Source organism: Loxodonta africana, chromosome 24 (genome assembly GCF_030014295.1).
Source record: "Loxodonta africana isolate mLoxAfr1 chromosome 24, mLoxAfr1.hap2, whole genome shotgun sequence".
In the NCBI taxonomy this organism is placed as follows: domain Eukaryota; kingdom Metazoa; phylum Chordata; class Mammalia; order Proboscidea; family Elephantidae; genus Loxodonta; species Loxodonta africana.
The window spans coordinates 50,619,573-50,638,061 of NC_087365.1; the positions used below are offsets into that span (position 1 = coordinate 50,619,573).

At 43.2% G+C, this 18,489-nt stretch overlaps 1 protein-coding gene across 3 annotated transcripts in view; it reads right to left on the reverse strand.

Moving 5' to 3' along the window:
- Positions 1-18,489, reverse strand: part of ATP9A (ATPase phospholipid transporting 9A (putative)) — a 148,638-nt gene that overhangs the window by 41,893 nt on the left and 88,256 nt on the right. For all 3 annotated transcript variants that reach the window (XM_064276221.1, XM_064276222.1, XM_064276223.1), the window contains exon 14: positions 12,867-13,079. In XM_064276221.1, coding sequence (XP_064132291.1) covers positions 12,867-13,079 — 213 coding nt within the window. The remainder of the gene's footprint in view (positions 1-12,866; positions 13,080-18,489) is intronic.

Here is an 18,489-nt window from a genome sequence, read left to right on the forward strand (position 1 = left end):
GTTGAGGTGCTTCACCTTCTGCTCCGCTTTAAACCTCACGGGCACTCCACCAGGTGGGTAGCTACAGCAGTTCTCCATGAGGCAATTCTGCCCCTCCCCAGAGGACATGTGGGAACGTCTGCAAACATTCGGAATTGTCACAACTGCGGGGTGGTGGTGCTACTGGCATCTAGTAAGTGAAGGCCAAAGTGCTGCTACACATCCTACAATGCCCTGGACAGCCCCCCACAACCAAGAATGATCTGGCCCCAAATGTCAGCACTGCTGAGGTTGAGAACCCTGGTCTGTACAGAGAAAACCGAGGCTCAGAGAACTCAGCCATTGAGATCCCAGGTGTCCTCTTGGCTAGCCTGCTACACCCCAAAGGGGCGGCCCCAATTGGGGTTCCCAGCCTGGCTCTATCACCAACCGCCTGGTCCCTCCCTGAGCCTCTGTGAAATAAGAGACTTGAAATAGATGATTTCTCATTTCTGTTTTGACTCTAAAAATGTATTATTGTACATCGTTAGTCAACTATAATCAGATGTCTAACCTGATTTCTGTTGCTGATTTCAATGGAATTTACATTAGTGAGAAGTTCTTTTTCAAAAATGCGTGGCTCCACCTTGTTTCAGAGTCCCCAGATGGAGCAAATGGTTAATGCTTGGCTGGTAACTGGAAGGTTGGTGGTTCGAGTCCACCCAGGGGCCTCTGGGAAGATCGACTTTTGAAAACTCTATGGAGCACAGTTCTATTCTGACACGCATGGGGTCACCATGAGTCTGAATCTATTTGCGACAACTAGTTTTTGTTTGATCCTGTTTTAATTAATGTCATAACCAGTCAACCATGATTAATTTTAACTAGCTTTCTACTTTGACTGATGAAAGAAATCGTTCTACTGACCTCCAACTTTCAAAGAAAAAGCTAAGCAACTAATGATTTTTTTTTTTTTTTTTGCTACTAACCTGCGGAAGTCTTTGAAAACTCATTCATTCATTTGTTTAATCCAATGACTGTGACTTTCGATATGGCCTGTCTAGCCTGCTAACAACTTTTTTAGAAGTTTAAAATGAACACATCAGTGAAGATCCGCATATATAAAATACTCCCATCTGTCTATATAAAAAAGCTTGGGTACATGCATAAAAATGTCTATGAAGTAATATACATGAAGGGAAAACCTCCCGGCTTTTGCTTTTAGCTTTCTACACCACTGAAACATCTTTAGCATGGGCATGTATTTCTTTTAACTATGTAGATAAATAGCCCAACACAATTTGAGATACACAAAAAATCTAGGTACAAACAAGCCAAAAAAGCCTGACTAAATTTACACCCTTCTTCCATTTAGTAACCAACAGAGAGAGAAGCTCTTCTTTGGGTGCTTTCAAACACTGTTACTGAAAGAACTGTTTTCATTACTGTTTTTAAGCAGCTGTTACTCCACTCTTTAACAATCTATATAATTGTCCTGAAAAGTCTGTGATACTGGGCTTCGAGGGGATATACTCAAAGAATTCCCCCAAAACATGCTCTTAACTTCAATAGAAGGAGCCCTGGTGGCACAGTGGTTAAATGCTGGGTTGCTAACCAAAAGTTCAGCGGTTCAGAAAGACGTGGCAGTCTGCTTCCGTAAAGACTACAGCCTTGGAAACCCTATGGGGCAGTTCTCTGTCCTATAGGGTACTGTGAATTGAATGGACTCAACAACAATGGGTTTTTTGAGCAACTTCGAGAGAGAGAATATGAACCTCCAGAACAGGAAACAGTTTTCAGGGCTAGGGAGGCAGTTCTGGGGTTGGCTAGCCCAGCCCCCCAAGGTGTGGACCCCACAGAACTGTAGGAGAGGAAAAGTCGAACCAGGAATCTTGAGAGATCAAAAGTGACAAATACCCCCAATGAAGGGTGAATGACAACTATTTGTAAACATTTTTTAATTGTGCTTTCTTCCATTGCAAACCTCTCCATGGAGTTAAGGAACCTACTAGGGCTTACCATCACCACCTCCAGCACTGTGGGTCCAACATCCTAATCAAAACCTCAGTGGTCTCCTTGGGGGTTATTCAAACAGGATATGAGCCCCGAGGGGGGTCTTTCATTCCCACCTTCCACTCTCATACACGACTTTAACGTATGTAGGTGTTAATTTAGAGCTACTTTCTAACAGAACCTACGTCGTCCCCGGGGGTCCTTCCTAGTGAGGGGGAAAATGGTTTTAGAATTGGGGTGCTCACTAACGCCTCTCAATTTCAGCAGAGACAAACACTCGAGGGGCACGCTGACACAACCGCATTCCTTTCCAAAACGACCGTATACAGAAGGCCGAGTGTTACCTGGGCAGGAGGAGCTTCGGTTCAAAGGAGTCACTCCATGTCACACAATCATAAAGTCTCCCTGCTCTAAACTACCTGAGTTGGGGTCTCAGGGACCCTTGCGTCAGAATATTCAGTCAGGGCAGTAGCAGAATTAGAAACCTCGTTAAGGTCAATGAATGAATGAATGTATTGGTGTTAACTAGATCAAATTCTGCAAACACAGACGGAGTCTTTGGTTGGGGGGGGTTCTCTTATGAGTCGGCTATGTGTCCTGGTTTGGGTCCAGAAGGAAATCAAAAGGACAGAGCATGCGACTTTCCTTTTTTACATCTGAAGAATTCATGCAGAAGCCGTCAATGAAAGGGCTTTTTCATCATTTGCTGGCCGGCCATAAACCACCTGTGACAAGTATTAATAATCTTCCCTTTGTACCTGGGAGTGTGTGCTTGGGAAATACGCCAGCTCACACTAAACAACCTTGCATTCTTGGCAAAGACAGGGTATATACTAATCATGAGAGCAGGTACGATGGAAAGACGGGAACCTGATACCTGATTAAAGGGGTTCTTTGGTGGCATTCAATAAGACAAACACCCAGGCTCTCAAAAGGAGAAGCTGGTTAGCTACGATCTAGCCTTTCAAGATTATAAATCCATCCACAGACTTAGGCTTTCTTTACTTAATTGAGAAATATACTAAGCAACGAGTCACATGGTGGCTACAGGTTCAAATGCTGACGGGGGCCGGGCAGGCCATGTAGGGGCCATGGGTAAACTGTGCCGAGTCCAAAGGCACAGCACTGCCCTGCTCGGTTAACTGCCGCCAGGGAGAAATCAGGCCCCTATTTCCAATTTTTAAATATTGCTTTGGATTTTTTTTTAATACAGCATAAAGCAAACAGTGAACAAGATGATATAAAAGGCCAAGCCTTAATCAAAACTTCTTTGATTCTGTACTCAACATTCAGCCTCCTGTCACTTAACTCTGATAAACATTAGTATTTGAGAAGGAATATTTTAGACCAGCATCATCCTCACAAAACTTTAAAGTTAACTTTCCAAAGACTATTTATTTAAGTCTATCCTGAGCCAGCACTAAGATGGCAAAGAACTTTCAGCATCTCTGGTCCAGGAATGAGCTGATAATAACAGAGGGACTGTTTTCTGTGATGTCCCTAAAACACCATCTCGCTCTGCCTTAAACAGCCCCCACTCTTAGAGCAGCCAAAATCCTATTCCAAGATTCTATCCCACTCATTAATAAATAACATTGATGGAGTATTTTTTCCTTAAGTTCCCAACTTCTGTTTCCCGACCTCGACCCCTGGGTCTCAGGGTGCGGCGACATGATGTGGAAGCCCCGCCACACCCCTAAATCTCTCTGAGTCAACACTGCATGGCCATTTGTGCACATGTCTGAATGCTGTTATTGTCTGCAGGCCTGCAGCTGACTGAGCACGGGGCACACCGAGGCATTTAGGGGAACTGCATACACCTTATGTTTGCTGAAATGTGAAAGTAGCCATGAAAAACTAAAAACTCCACACTGCAAAAGGACTAGGAGGCACAGGCCCACCCAGAGAAAAGTGCTCAGTTTCCCCAATTGTTCTCACACTTACTCTCAATCAACAAATTTAAGGAAGTGCAAAACGACTCCTTTGCCATGAGACCACAAGAACTGAATGGCACTCGGCTACCATAACTGAACACCTTGATCAAAGATTCTATAGCGGGACCCTGATCAAAAGGGGGAAGATGTAGAACAGAACTTCAAATTCTCATGGAACCCAGGCTTTCTGGAACCATTAAAGCTGGATCAACCCCAAAACCGCTGCCCTGAGATAATCTTTAAACCTTAAAATTAGATCAAAAATAGCCCCTGGACCAGACTTAATTGTCTGACTGAGACTAGAGGAACCCCAAAGGTCATGGTCCCCAGACCTTCTCTTAGCCCAAGGCTGGAACCAATCCCAAAGCCAACTCTTCAGACAGGGATTGGAGTGGACTATGGGATAGAAAACAATACTGGTAAGGAGCGAGCTTCTTGGATCAAGCAGACACATGAGACTATGTGGGCAGCTCCTATCTGGATGGGAGATGAGAAGGCAGAGGGGGTCGGCAGTTGGCCGAATGGACACAAAAATAGAGAGTGGAAAGAAGGAGTGTGCTGTCTCATTAGGGGGAGAGCAACTGAGAGTATATAAAAAGAGTATATAGCAAGGTATATATCGATTTTTATATGAGAGACTGACTTGATTTGTAAACTTTTACTTAAAGCACAATAAAGATTTTTTAAAAATCCCCTGAAGCCTTCCTTAAACCAAACAACTGTTTGGCTTAATTAGTAAAGAATGTCTGCCTTGAGCATTGTGCTCTTTTAAAGAACTATTTATATGGGATCAAATTGACACCACCACCTTGAAAAGTTAGACAGGAACCTTAGGAGACAGTGAGTTTATGTTAATGGAAGGAATAAGTCCGAAAAGGAGGGTGAGAATGGCTGCACACATGAAGAACATAATCTACCCAGACTCCAGTGCCACCAGGGTTTCCGAATATAATCTATGTCACTGAATTGTATATGTTCAAATTGTTGAATTGATATATACTCTGCTGCATATATTCTCAACCATGACAAAAAAAAAAAAATACAAAAGGAGGCAGCTGGGACCTTTTTCATACACACTGAGAAATGTGCAGAGATTTAACATACAAAGCTCTACTACAACATTATTTATGACACCAAAAGTGGGAGACCACCTAAATGTTAAGCACGGGTGACAGAAAATACAATCTATGGTATATTTATGCAGTGGAAGAGTGCACTCGTTGGAAATCATCTTAACACAGATGGTCAATAAAAAGGGATAATATGCACAACATATTACTAAGTGAACCATTTGACACTATGGAATATGGAATGACACTAGATATTTAAATGGTATGTATAGAAGAGAGATTGTCATTGTTAGGTGCCCGCGAGTCAATTTCAACTCATAGCGATCCCATGTCACAGAGCAGAACAGCCCCATAGGCTGTAATTTTTACTGGAGCAAATCACCAGGTCTTTCTCCCACAGAGCCGCTGGGTGGGTTCAAACTGCTAACCTTTAGCTTTGCAGCTGAGAGCTTAATCGTGGCACCACTGGCACTCCTAGAAGAATGATAAAACCAAAAGAAACCAAATCCAGTGCCATTGAGTCGATTTCGACCCATAGCGACCCTATAGGACAGAGTAGAACTGCCCCATAGAGTATCCAAGGAGCATCTGGCGGATTCAAACTGCCGACGCTTTGGGTAGCAGCCATAGCACTTAACCACTATGACACCAGGATTTCCAAGAAGAATGATAGGAAGGAAAAAAATATCAAAATGTTAACTGATTATTGTTCAGTTTGGGGATATAGATGATTTTTTTTTTCCCTCTAATTCCTTACTTTGTCTACCACAAACATGTTACTTTGACATTTAGAGAAGAAATAAAATAAAATAAAAATGGGCTTCTACATTAGTTGCTTCTTCATTGTACTTTTACACAGCTCCTGCCTATATGACTGTCAAGGAGCCCTGGTGGTACAGTGGTTATGCACTCAGCTGCTAATCTAAAAGTTGGTGGTTTCAACCCACCAGACACTCCACAGGAGAAAGATGTGGCAGTCTGCTTCCATAAAGATTAGAGTCTTGGAAATCCTATGGACCAGTTCTACTCTGTCCTGCAGGGTCACTATGAGTCAGAACCGACTTGACAGCAATGAGCTATGACTATCAGCACCCTGAGGTCCCAAGTGGGTGCAGCAATCTCTCCATCTACCACCTCTGCCATTGAGAAGAGACCCACTGACACAGCCTACCCATCTCTCAGTGGCCGTTTGTTTCAAGGTTACTGTGGACTAGATCAGAAACACACCCTTTTGGGGTAAGATGGTGGTACTGTGGGCTTCTAGCTTCCAGCTTGGGCTGCCTGCTCTTAATCATGCCAGCTATGTGGCTCTGGGAAAGTTCGCTAGTCATCTTATGTTTCACCTGCAAAACGGGCACAATAATAGTAACCCTATGTCACAAGATGACACATACAATGCTCAGCTCTGAGCAGGTAGTGAATTAAAGTCCATTTTCTTAGTACCACAGAAACCCTGCTGGCGTAGTGGTTAAGTGCTACAGCTGCGAACCAAAGGGTCGGCAGTTCAAATCCACCAGGCATTCCTTGGAAACTCTATGGGGCAGTTCTACTCTGTCCTATGGGGTTACTATGACTCGGAATCGACTCGACGGCACTGGGTTTGGTTTTTTGGTTATCGGTACCACTCTTATCATCATTACGACTAGATCCTCCTAAGGACCACACACACATACACATGCTCACCCCCACAGGCACCCATGTACACACGCATGCATACATACATGTGTACACACGTGTGCACACTCACATGCACACACACACATCAATCCCATAGGAATATGAAAGCCTTATGTCTTTCTGAAGGTTGTTGCTTGAACTCCATTCACCTTGCTCCCTGTTCAGTGATGTGTGTACTACAATATACAAATATGTGTATGTGAATAAATTTAGAAAACAGTCTGCAAAAATCCCCACCAGAACATAAACAGTGGTGGTCGCTAGGTGGTGAGGATTACACGTTATTTTTATCAACTGCTTTTTGAATCCGTGGGTTCCACTTTTTCTGTGGTGAGCATACTACTACTGGTGAACTTAAAAGCCTGAATTATCTTAATCTGAGAGGCTTCATGGAGAAGACCAAGGAATCAGCCGCAGGGTGAGTTCCAACTGCTCCTGGGCCGGCGCCTCCTGGGCTCCTTAAACCAAGAAACAAAAGCTTTAAAAGCTGCGTCACCGTGACACCTCTCTCCCCTCCCCCAGCTGTGCCCCACCCCCAGGGCTCCCAAAGATCCTGGAAATGATGGGATGCTGTCACGCTGAAAGTCCCTGCCTATCTCAGGACCACTTATCTCTGGTCAGATAATATCTACTTCATTTCCCCTGGGAGTTACTGTATGGGCAGGGAGGGCCCAGCGCCCCAAGGCGGAAACTGATAGCTTGATAGCTGAATAAAGACACTTCAAGGTTTCCCAAGCGGAGTGTGCACAGGAAACAAATTTAGGAAATACTGCCTTCTGTTACAGGAAGCGAATCCCATGCCAACTGGTAGAAAATACTCCAGCAGCTTCAACATAAAAATGAATACTGGTTTCTGTATGTTGCCATAAAGTGACCTTGCCTAGAATTTTGCCTAGAATAGCAATGCTTATTGATATAGAATTTCAAAGGGAGGATTCTAGACACAGCCAGGGCCGAGGCAAATCCTACAGGGATTTGGAAATAGTATGGCTTTCTGAAAGATTCTGAATGAACTGGATTTAGCTTTCCTTTCTGTCAGGTGATGTAGTTATATAAACATATTTGTATTTTGCTGTATACATCCTTTGAAAATAGAACTGCGGTTACACTTTTAGTTAATACGATTATGGTTGGCTTTTTTTCCTTTTTCTTACCTATATTGTCACATTTTCTACTACAAACATGAAATAACTTTAATAAAAAATAATACTGTTGTAGGATAAAAATCAATAAAAAGATACCAATAAGGTAACACTGACTCCGTAAAGACAAAAAAGACCAAAGGAAGACAGCTCCATTTTTTTTCAACCACTACTCGGAATTTTATAAAAACAAGGCAAATCTGAATTCAGTGCAATTAATGGACAGACAAGGTAAAGGACTATCCACCTTAAGAAAAGGCATTCCACGAAAGATTGAGCCTCCTTGGGAAAAACTGGGCACAGCCCTAAAGCAAATACTGTATATCGAAGTTCAGGGGGAAGACAGCCAAGTGGGGCAGGCATTAAACAGCTCTACGTATGCATGTCAATAGCCAATACAAGTATGAAGAGACCAGAGGTGAAAGTGCTGGTCAGATTATCAATTTATGGAACTAGATCCCATCAAATACCCATAAGCTACTGGTTCCCAGTCCATAACTTCCAAGAATATGATCCTTTCTCACATGTTCCTTCAGTGGTGTCCATGCTCCCATTTCCAAAGGGAAGACATGAGGTCAGACAAGACTTAGCCCAGTGAGCCACAAAGAAAAGAATGATGACCCATGTAGAAAGTATCCAGTCCCTATAGCTCAAGTCCAGGTAGGTCAGAAGATCATCTAAACCTACCCCCTACCCTCTCTGTACACAGCTCCCATCTCAAAATTTGGCATTTTTCACTCCAGAAGCAGGTGCACCAAGTCTCAATGGTCCAGGATACTGAGCCAACTGGAGGAGGGGTCTCCCAGGCGACCAGTTCCACTGTCCACGTGAAGGAGAAAGAAGCATCAGAACAAGAGACATCCAAGTGTCCCCGCATTTCTGAACTTTGGAAAAGATTCTCACTGTGCAGTCCTCCAACCACTGTTAACCATGAGTTCACTGATACTCACAGGCTAGCCAGGTGTTTAAAACATTTTCTTTACTGAAGCTTCTTCTTAAAATGAATGAGAAAATTGGAATTCTCATACTGTTGATGGAAGAGTGAAATGGTAAAAAAAAATTCTGGAAAATACTCCAGTGGTTTGTATCATGAGACTTAAAAATATTCACTGGACTTGACCCACAGGGATTTACTGAATGCCTACTAAAGGCTCCCCAACAACACTACTGTGATTCCTATGTTACAGACGTCTGGGGCCACAGAGAGGGTAGCCAAGCTGGGATCCCAGGACTCCACCTTCAACGGCTCACTAGATGCTACCTCCCTGGGGGCATAGGCCGCTGTCTTGTTGAATTCTACTCCACAATGCCTAACACATAGTTGGCACTCAGAAGTTACTTGTTGAGTTAGTGAACGCACACCTTACATCAGGTATAAAGATGTTCGCTGCAAAATGTTTGTAAATATCATTGGTAAAAATTAGAAATACCCTAAATTCCAACAATACAAGAACAGTTACCAATATAAAGATAATGGTGTAGAAATTTTTTTTAACTTTTTCTTAAATAACATTCAAGAAAATTGGGAAACACACGATTAAGTGTAAAAAGCAGGATATAAAACTACAACTATATTAAAATCCCCATTTTTAAAGAAAAAAATATGAAAAAATGTTGGAAGGCTATACAGGTAGTCCCTCACAAACGATGGGATTCTGTACAAGGTAAACTGAGTTTTTTTTTTTTTTTTTTTTAGTTTTCATTATTATTGCCTTTTATTACCAGTATCTTTATAAATTTGATCTTTAGTTGTCCTTGGAGGTTGAAAATATTACACGTAAATTTAGAGATATATTTTAATACATACATAAAAAATACACAAATCATGAATATTTGCTCTGATGATGAAGAAGACATGGATGACATTGGCATTTCGTCGGCTGTGGTAATAGCTCCACTTGTGGAAGGTTCTGGACCATCTGGATTACCCCTGGGAGTGGAGATGGCATTTCTAGTTAGAAAATTAGTGAGAATTGTCTGTATTGTCCTTTTCTAATTCATATATTTCTCAATAACTTCATAGGGATTCCCACATCTGCCTATCAACTTTAGCAAAGCGATCAGCATTTGGGTCCATTTTTTCAAACAACTGAAGCCTCTGATTTACTTTAGAAAAAACTTCAGCTGATCCTTTCACTGTAAAAGTTTTTGACAGCTTCTCTCCTTCCTCTTCCCTCTTCTCCAGCTCATCTTTGAATTTTTCTGCAGCTTCAACAGCGGCGCGACAGCTTCTCTCCTTCCTCTTCCCTCTTCTCCAGCTCATCTTTGAATTTTTCTGCAGCTTCAACAGCGGCGCTTCCTGCTTCTCCGGTTACATGCAATTTATGTAAGCCAAATCTCCAGTCTGCGCTTGAAGCAATGAAACCAGCCCTTGCTGCATTAAATTACTCATGGTCGTCTTCCCCTTGCTGCTCCTTCAGGTTTTCAAAAAGGCTGCGTGCTTTCCTTTGAATCATCAGTAAACTCATAGGAATTCTCTTCTGGATTTGGTCTTCTACCCAAATCATCAGCTTCTCCATCTCGTGGACTGGCCTTTGCCTCTTCTTTGTTAAAATGGTCGATTTTAAGCCAATCGCTCCTTTTTAACTGCCTCCAAAACCCTATTCTTGTCATTTTAATGATTGTCAAAATGGTTTAACGAGACAGTCCTTCCTCACGTGCTATTTCGATGACTTCCTTTCCATATCATAGGTCTTAGTGATCGTCATCTTTATGTCCATATCTAAAGTCTTCTTCACCTTCTTTTTTGGATTAAAACTTTCATTGGCGTGATTTCCCTTGCTAGACATATTGCTGGGGGTGTAAGCCGTGCAGGTGCTTCAGTCAGAGAAACCTGAACAACTCGGCTTCATATTAACCACTGATGCTTCTCATGGTATGAAATGTTGAAAAAGATCACGCTGTAGGCCTGGTCTACAATGACGTCAGCGCTGGTATCACAACAATGAAGTCAGGGTCATAATGGCTGTCGGTACGTGCACAGTTCAATTGTCATATGTCCTTAGAGTTGAATATTGCCCAATCTTCTCTCCATTACAACTTCTAACACTGATACCAACGTCACTGTAGACCAGGTCATACACAGCCTGCTATACAGCAGTATTTTAAACAGTAAATCATAAAACTGAACATCTGCAAGTGAACACCTGGGAATGATAACATCAGCAAGTTATGCACTGCAACTTTGTATGTAGTACTTACTAAAAAATAATGTACAAAAAACAAAACAGACGGTTGCAAGTGAGGTTCGTTGTAACTTGAATATGTAAATCAGGGATTACCGGTATATCAGAATGTTCCTTGTGACTTGTAAAGGATGGTTTAGTAAAATGTTTAAGAGTTTGGGCTCTGAAGACAAACTCCCTGGGTTAAAACCCTGGCTCTGCCACTTAGGGAGTTGATGCCACAAGATTAATTACCAGGGGAAATGGTAACTACCGAGAAGAAACCTGGGAGACGCCACCCTAACCAAGTGAGCAAAGTTAACATGGCTGGGAATGGCACACACTACATCACGTGCCTCCTGATAACACACACTGGGAAGGATGGAGCCAGCAACCCACAACCCAAATCTAGGCCATAAGAAAACAAGAGAGAAACCAAAATTAAGGGGCATTCTACAAAATGACTGGCCAGTGTTCTTCAAAAGGGCCAGTGTCATGTAAATCAAGGAGAGCTGAGGGCTGGTTCCAAATTAAAAGAGACTAAAGAGCCATGACAAGGAGCCATGACAACTAAATGCAATGTGTGGTCCTGGACTGGATCATGATCTGGGGAAAATACATTTTCTTTTGTAAAAAAAAAAGTTAGTTGGAGACTGTCAACAAAATTTGAGTAAGATCTGCAGGTTAGATTATAGTACTGTATCAGTGCTAATGTCTTCGTTTTGATAAATGTTCTCCTTTTTTAGGAAAAAATACAGTGACGTATTTAGGAGCAAAGGAGGATCTTACCTACAGCTCGCTTTTAAATGGCTCAAATAGAAAAAGAAAAAAAAATACACATACACACATTATCATGGATTGAACTGTGTCCCCCTCAAAAACATCTGTCAACTTGGTTAGGCCATGATTCCCAGTATTGTATGGTTGTCCTCCATGTTGTGATTTTCCTATGTGTTATAAATCATAATCTCTGCCTGTGGTTAAATAGGATTAGAGTGGGATATAACACCTTTACTCAGGTCACATCCTTGATCCAATGTAAAGAGAGTTTTCCTGAGGTGTGGCCTACACCACCTTTTATCTTACAAGAGATAAAAAGAAAGGGAACCAAGCAGAGAGTTGGGACCTCATACCACCAAGAAAGAAGCACCAGGAGCAGGGTGTGTCCTTTGGACCCCGGGTTCCTGCACAGAGAAGCTCCTAGTCCAGGGGAAGACTGAAGAAAAGGACCTTCCTCCTGGAGCTGAGGCCCTGAATTTGGGTTTCTAGTCTACTAGACTGTGAGAAAATAAATTTCTCTTTTGTTAAAGCTACCCACTTGTGGTATTTCTGTTATAGCAGCACTACATGACTATGACAGACATATATCTATAGGTATATATATACACACTCATATATGGAGAGAGTGATAAAGTAAATGTGAAAAATGTTAACATCTAGGGCAATCTAATAAAAGGTCAAAGGGAATTTTTTGCTCTATTTTTACAAATCTGAAATTGCTTCAACGTTAAAAAAATTTTAAAGAAAAAAAAAAAAGTGTGATTTTAGGCTAATTATTTTACCTGCCTCTCATTTTCTTTCTCTGAAAATGGGGACAGTAATAGTGCCTTGCTGGATTGCTGAGAGGATTAAATGAGATAATACACAGATAACCCACACAAAACGGGGCCTGCAGCATGCCAAACATTTGCCAGCTGTCCAACAATCATATCTTCCAAGTGAGACTGCAATGAACCCATTTTCCTCTTTATATTTTTCTGAAAATATACAGGGAAGCCTCATCCTGGCTTCCATTCGTAAGTCACCATCTGCCCTGGCACGTCACTTCCTTAGGAACCCCAGAGTAAAGCACATAGAAATGGGCAGGGGATCTCTGTGTGCCTCACGCACCTGGCCCTGGGCGCTCACCTCATCTGGGCTGGATGCCTGGTACACACGGCAAGAGTCTTCGTACTGCTTCTCAGCCTCAGCCTGGTCAGTCACGCCGTTGGACTCGTACACAGGGGTCACGTTGTGGCAGAGGGCGATGGCCTTCACGGCTTCATGCACACGGCTGCTCATGGTGCGCCGGACTTTGGTGGTGAGCGTGGGGCCCTTCTGAGCAGGGGGGTCCTGGGGTTGCTGGAGGAAGAAGCAATGAATAAGGAAGATGAGCAGAGACAAGGAAGGGCTGGGAATGTGTGGAAGAACAACCACACGGAGTAACTGCTTTTCTGTCTAACACTTGCCTACTGCTCTTACAAGTGTAACTCTTAGGTATATCTACAGTGGCGTTGCAACAGATGACATTCAATTTTCAAAGTTTCAATCATTTATGCTTGGCCCCCAAATGATCAAAATAAAGATAGAAAGAGAGACAAAATTTGCAGATTAATGAATGTGGGTGATTGTGCCTGTGGCTCCAGGGGCTGCCAGCAGAGCGAGGACCTCACTGCACTCAAGGTGGACCTGGTGTCTTAGACCAGGGGCTCTCACCCTCAGAACTACTGACATTTGAGCCAGATAATTCCCTGTGTGGGGGCGGTCCTGTGCACTATAGCATGTTTAGCAGCATTCCTGGGCTCTGCCCGCTGGAAGCCAATAGTACACCGCCCCACCCTGTCATTAGGACAACCAAGTATGTCTCCTGCCTAATGAGACACACAGGGAAAGCCTTATGTCCCCTAGGGAATGAGATCGCTCTTGGTTGAAAACCACTGTTTCAAACGTACATTCTTCTTGATTTAAAATGGTGACCCTGGGAGTCCCTGAGTGGTACAAATGGTTAACACATTTGGCCGCTAACCAAAACGTTGGAGGTTCAAGTCCGCTCAGAGGTGCCTCAGAAGAAAGGCCTTGCAATCTACTTCTGAAAAATCAGCGACTGAAAATCCTATAAAACACAAATTTTATTCTGACACACATGGGGTCGCCATGAGTTGAAATCAATTCCACGGCAAGTGCCTAAACCGGAGGCAACAACCTCACCTGTACTCCACAGCAGTTACAGCCCTCAGCCAACACCGGAAGAAAACTAGGCGGGGAGAGCTTACCGCAAAACTGTACCGAGAACGCTGCTTCGGGTTAGCATAAAGAACATTCAACAGCGTTAGCTGTGCCCGGTTTCTGCCTTCCACACTAACTTCAGGCTCTAACGCTTGCCTAAGAAGCAATTGCTTTGCTTACACAGCCTCCATCCATCCATCCATTCATACCTGTCAACACGTGGCTAAGGGCCTTCTACAGGCTCGGTAATGGGTGAAGTCTTGGAAAAATGTTTTCAAGCTACAGGGTAAAAAGAGCATTGAGGGTTCGGAAGACTGAGCTTTATCCTTAGACGGGTTGCTGAATGGCTATGTGATCTCGAGCATGCTCTCTGGGCTTCAGTTTCCTCAGCTGTAAATGCCAACTGGGCTAGAGGGGTGGCTTCCAACCCATGCTCCACACCAAGCCCCGAGAATCCCCAGAAACCCGCTCAGTACCATGAAATGCAGGCAGCCGGGAGACGACAGCAAGCACCCCATTGCTACTTGTGTTATGTATCGGGGGCCATGCAAGGCTTCCTTTGAGGAAAGCGCTCTATTGCCGTGACAAACCAAAAAAAAAAAATTAAGACTACTGGGAAGGCCCACTTCTTACCCTTCAATAAAATCCGGATGCCCACCTGATCGGCCCCTTCAACCTTCCAGCCTCCCCTCAGGCCATCTCCCTTCTTGTTCACTCTGCTCTAGCCACATTCTCCTCTAGCCACACTCTGCTCTAGCCACACTGCCCTCCTTTCTGTCCTTTGAAGATGGCCAAGCTCCTTCTAAGAAATACAGCCAGAATGCTCCTTGGAAGTAAGGATGGCGAGACTTCGTCTCACATACATTGGACATGTTATCAAGAAGGACCAGTCCCTGGAGAAGGACATCATGCTTGGTTAAAGTAGAGGGTGAGTGAAAAAAAGGAAGACCCTCAATGAAACGGATTGATACAGTGGCTGCAACAGTGGGCTCAAACATAGCCACGACTGTGAAGATGGCGCAGTACTGGGCAGTGTTTTGTTCTGTTGTACAATGGGTCACAATGAGTCAGAACCAACCTGACTGCACTGAAAAACAACCAACAAGGCTCCTTCCTGCCTCAGGGCCTTGGCACTTGCTATGCCCCCTGTCTGGAACACCATCCCCAGATCTCTGCAGGGATGGCTGGCTGTCTCTCTATGGTCAATCAGGTCTCAATTTAAATGTTACCGCCTCAAGTGGCCTTCCCTGTATCTCCAAATTCAAGTGACCCCTTCTTTTCTCTCCACTGTAACTCCTGCAGTGTGCTCTTGTCTTCCCTGGCTAAAACTGGCTTGGGTACCTGATGATTCGCTCTCCTCTGAGAGCAGAGAGTAGCCTGTTATTCATGGCTCTACTCCTGGTGCCCAGGACAGTAGATATTTGCAGAATCAATGAACTTAATATTCCCTGAGTTGGTGGTGGAGTCCTCACTTGAATGTGATTTTTTTTCCCATTTCCAAGAAGAAATAGATATGAAATCGCCCAACATCAGTTCTAGATTTTAAATTACAGTTTTTATCAAAGGGTGGCCTGCCATACGCTGCCTTACTGCCTCTATCTCCAACTGAATCCTGGAAGCTAGAAATGTTTACAGAGTTACTGGATTCTCTGTTCCATTAAAAACACATTTAATCCAACAGAAGAGAGGCTATCGAATCCTCTGGAATGAATTGCATTTTATACCCATCAACACATGGTTGCCCAAAATAGGGACCAGATGGGCTGTGAGAAGCAAGAAAATGACTTTCATTTAATTTTTTAATACTATTTTTAGTAGCAGCATAGACTCCTCAGGTAGTTAGACAATTACTAAATTACACTGGTCACAGTGAGGACACGCAGTGCTCTGACTTCCTGCTCTGTTAACCTTTGGTGTCAAGAGGACACGAGTTTCACTTCCAGGCCAAAGGGTACTTGCATGGCAACAATAATTAGAGTAATGAATCAGAACTACAGTTTAAATGAATCATTATTTGCCAAGTGCTTTTAATTAAAAAGAATTTAACTCTAAAATTATGAAGAGGATGGGAGATTTACAGAAAGGTTCTTGCAACATGGTAGACTAGCTCAAGAAAAAAAAATTTTTTTGTAAAGTTCTGATTTATGCTCTAGCTAAGGATGCGTGTCTCTGTTTTCGCCCCCGTACCTCAGCACCTGGACCAAATTATTACTTAACATTAAGGCCAATAACAAGACCTCTGACAAAGTAATTGCTTTGGTTGACAAGCTTTAGTAACACTGGGTTTGAATGGAATGCCATAGGCCGAATTAAGGGCGTCCTTGACACACTTTTGGACTTCGTGCTTAAGCAGTCTAATTTCATGTCAACAGAAGTCAAATACTTCCACTAATATTTCAACTGCCAGACAACCCAGAGCTTTTGGTTTTTGTATTCCAGGCAAAACAACTCCAGAGCAAGCAAAAAGGCAACACTAGAGAAATACCTAACACCTGTCAGTCTGTCTTATTGTGGTAGCTTGCACGTTGCTATGATGCTGGAAGCTATGACACCAGTATTTCAAATACCAGCAAGGTCACCTATGGTAGACGGATTCAGTGGAGCTTCCAGACTGAGACAGACTAGGAAGAAAGGCCTGGCAATCTACGTCCAAAAATTAACACCAATGAAAACCCTGTGGATCACAACTGAATACTGTCCGATAGAGTGCGGGAAGATGAGTTCCCTAAGTTGAAAGGCACTCAAAATACACAATGGCTGAGGCAATGGACCCAAACATGCCAACAATCATGAAGATGGCACAGGACCAGGCAATGTTTCGTTATACTGTACATGGGGTCACCACGAGCCAGAGCTAACTCAATGACAACTAACCACAACAACAGAGAAACACAGATAGCCAGATTTTCACAAAGACCATTGGAAAAGGAATCAGAAGACGTGGGGGACAGCCCAGCTGACATCACAGGCTACTGGTTTAACGTCTCTACATTCATTTATTTCTTAAATTAATACTTGCTCCACTTTTCTACTGAGATGTTTTGGGGGGGAGACAGTCATAACCATTGATGCTGAAATTCTCCCTCTTAATTTTCAAATAAAAGACCCATACACATGCCAAATGCTAATCCGCGTACATCAACAAGGCACCGATAATTACAGGGGCCTCCGCTAGGGTGGTGCCTGGTATTAGGCCCATTCTTCCAACACCCTCACATTCCCCATATGGAAGAGTTTCACATTGTACAGTGTTTATCTCTAGCCTCCTCCCCATAGGCCCTTTAACCTACACACATTTCTTCTTACTTAAAAAATACCAGGGGAAAACAAAAACAGATGTGGTATCCACAGAAGCAGGTTACAACCCTTTCAGCCCTGGGGGGAAATCACTGGTCCTCTTATGGAGAGAGGACAAAATAGCTCGCAGTGAGGTCAGAAGAGATTTCATAACCAAACCCAAGACCATGAAGGGGGAGGAATTAAGATCTCCATATAGAACCGCCCCGAATCCCACATGATAAAATACTGCAGAGTCATCCAACAGCATAGCAGCCTACAAATGAGACACCAAGACTCCATGAAAACTCGGCCTCCACTTCCCAGGAATGATCTGTGGCTAGGACATTTCCCAGTGAGAACTCCAGGCTGAGTTGCAGGAAAGATTATTACAAAAACCAGCCACGAAGACCCCATGGGGCACAGTTCTGCTCTGACACGCCAGGAGTCGGAACTGACTCCACGGCACCTGGTTAAGGGCAGAAGGGAGGTAGGGGATTGCCATGCTAAGGAGCCACAGGGCCTCTTTTTGAGGTGATGAAAATGTTCTGAAATTCGATTGTGGTAATGATTATGCAACTTTGTGAATATACTTAAAACCACCAAACTGAATGCGTTAAAAGGGTGAATTATGCGGTGTGTGAATTATATTTCAATTTTTTTTAAAGAAGGTGAATAAATTAATAATTAAACAAGCCGGGGGGCAATGATCAGATAAACGCAGGCCATCCTGGTTTTTATCTCCTAATGTGTTGGCCATTTTCTTGTTGTTTACTTGGGCTTGTATGACTAGCCTCCAGGGTCTCTCTGCAGGAATCTTTTTAAAGCTACCTGTCCTCTTTATGAGGCTTAGTTTAGTTAAGTAACATCCCTAAAGCCAGTCACCTGGACATTAATAAACTGCACTATATATTTCAACACTCTGAAAACAAATGATGGTAGAACCCTGACTCTGCAGGACACCTCCAGGACTGTACTTGTCAAGTGCTCATTTCATCTCTTAAGCGAGGGTCCCAGGTCAATCGCAGTATTAATTATTACTGAAATTTAGATTTAGCTTTCATTGTGGAGGTGCAAATGAAATGTAAATAGCAGGTCAGCCTCCCAACTCTGCTTTGGAGTGCAGACTTTGACACTGACGTTTCGAAAAATAATGGAGAACCCCAGATTCACAGCAGCTATTCTCAAATTCTGCTGTACTCTGGAATCACCCGGTCACTTGTTTAAACTGAAGGTCTGGACTCATACAATGGAAGAAAAACATGGAACA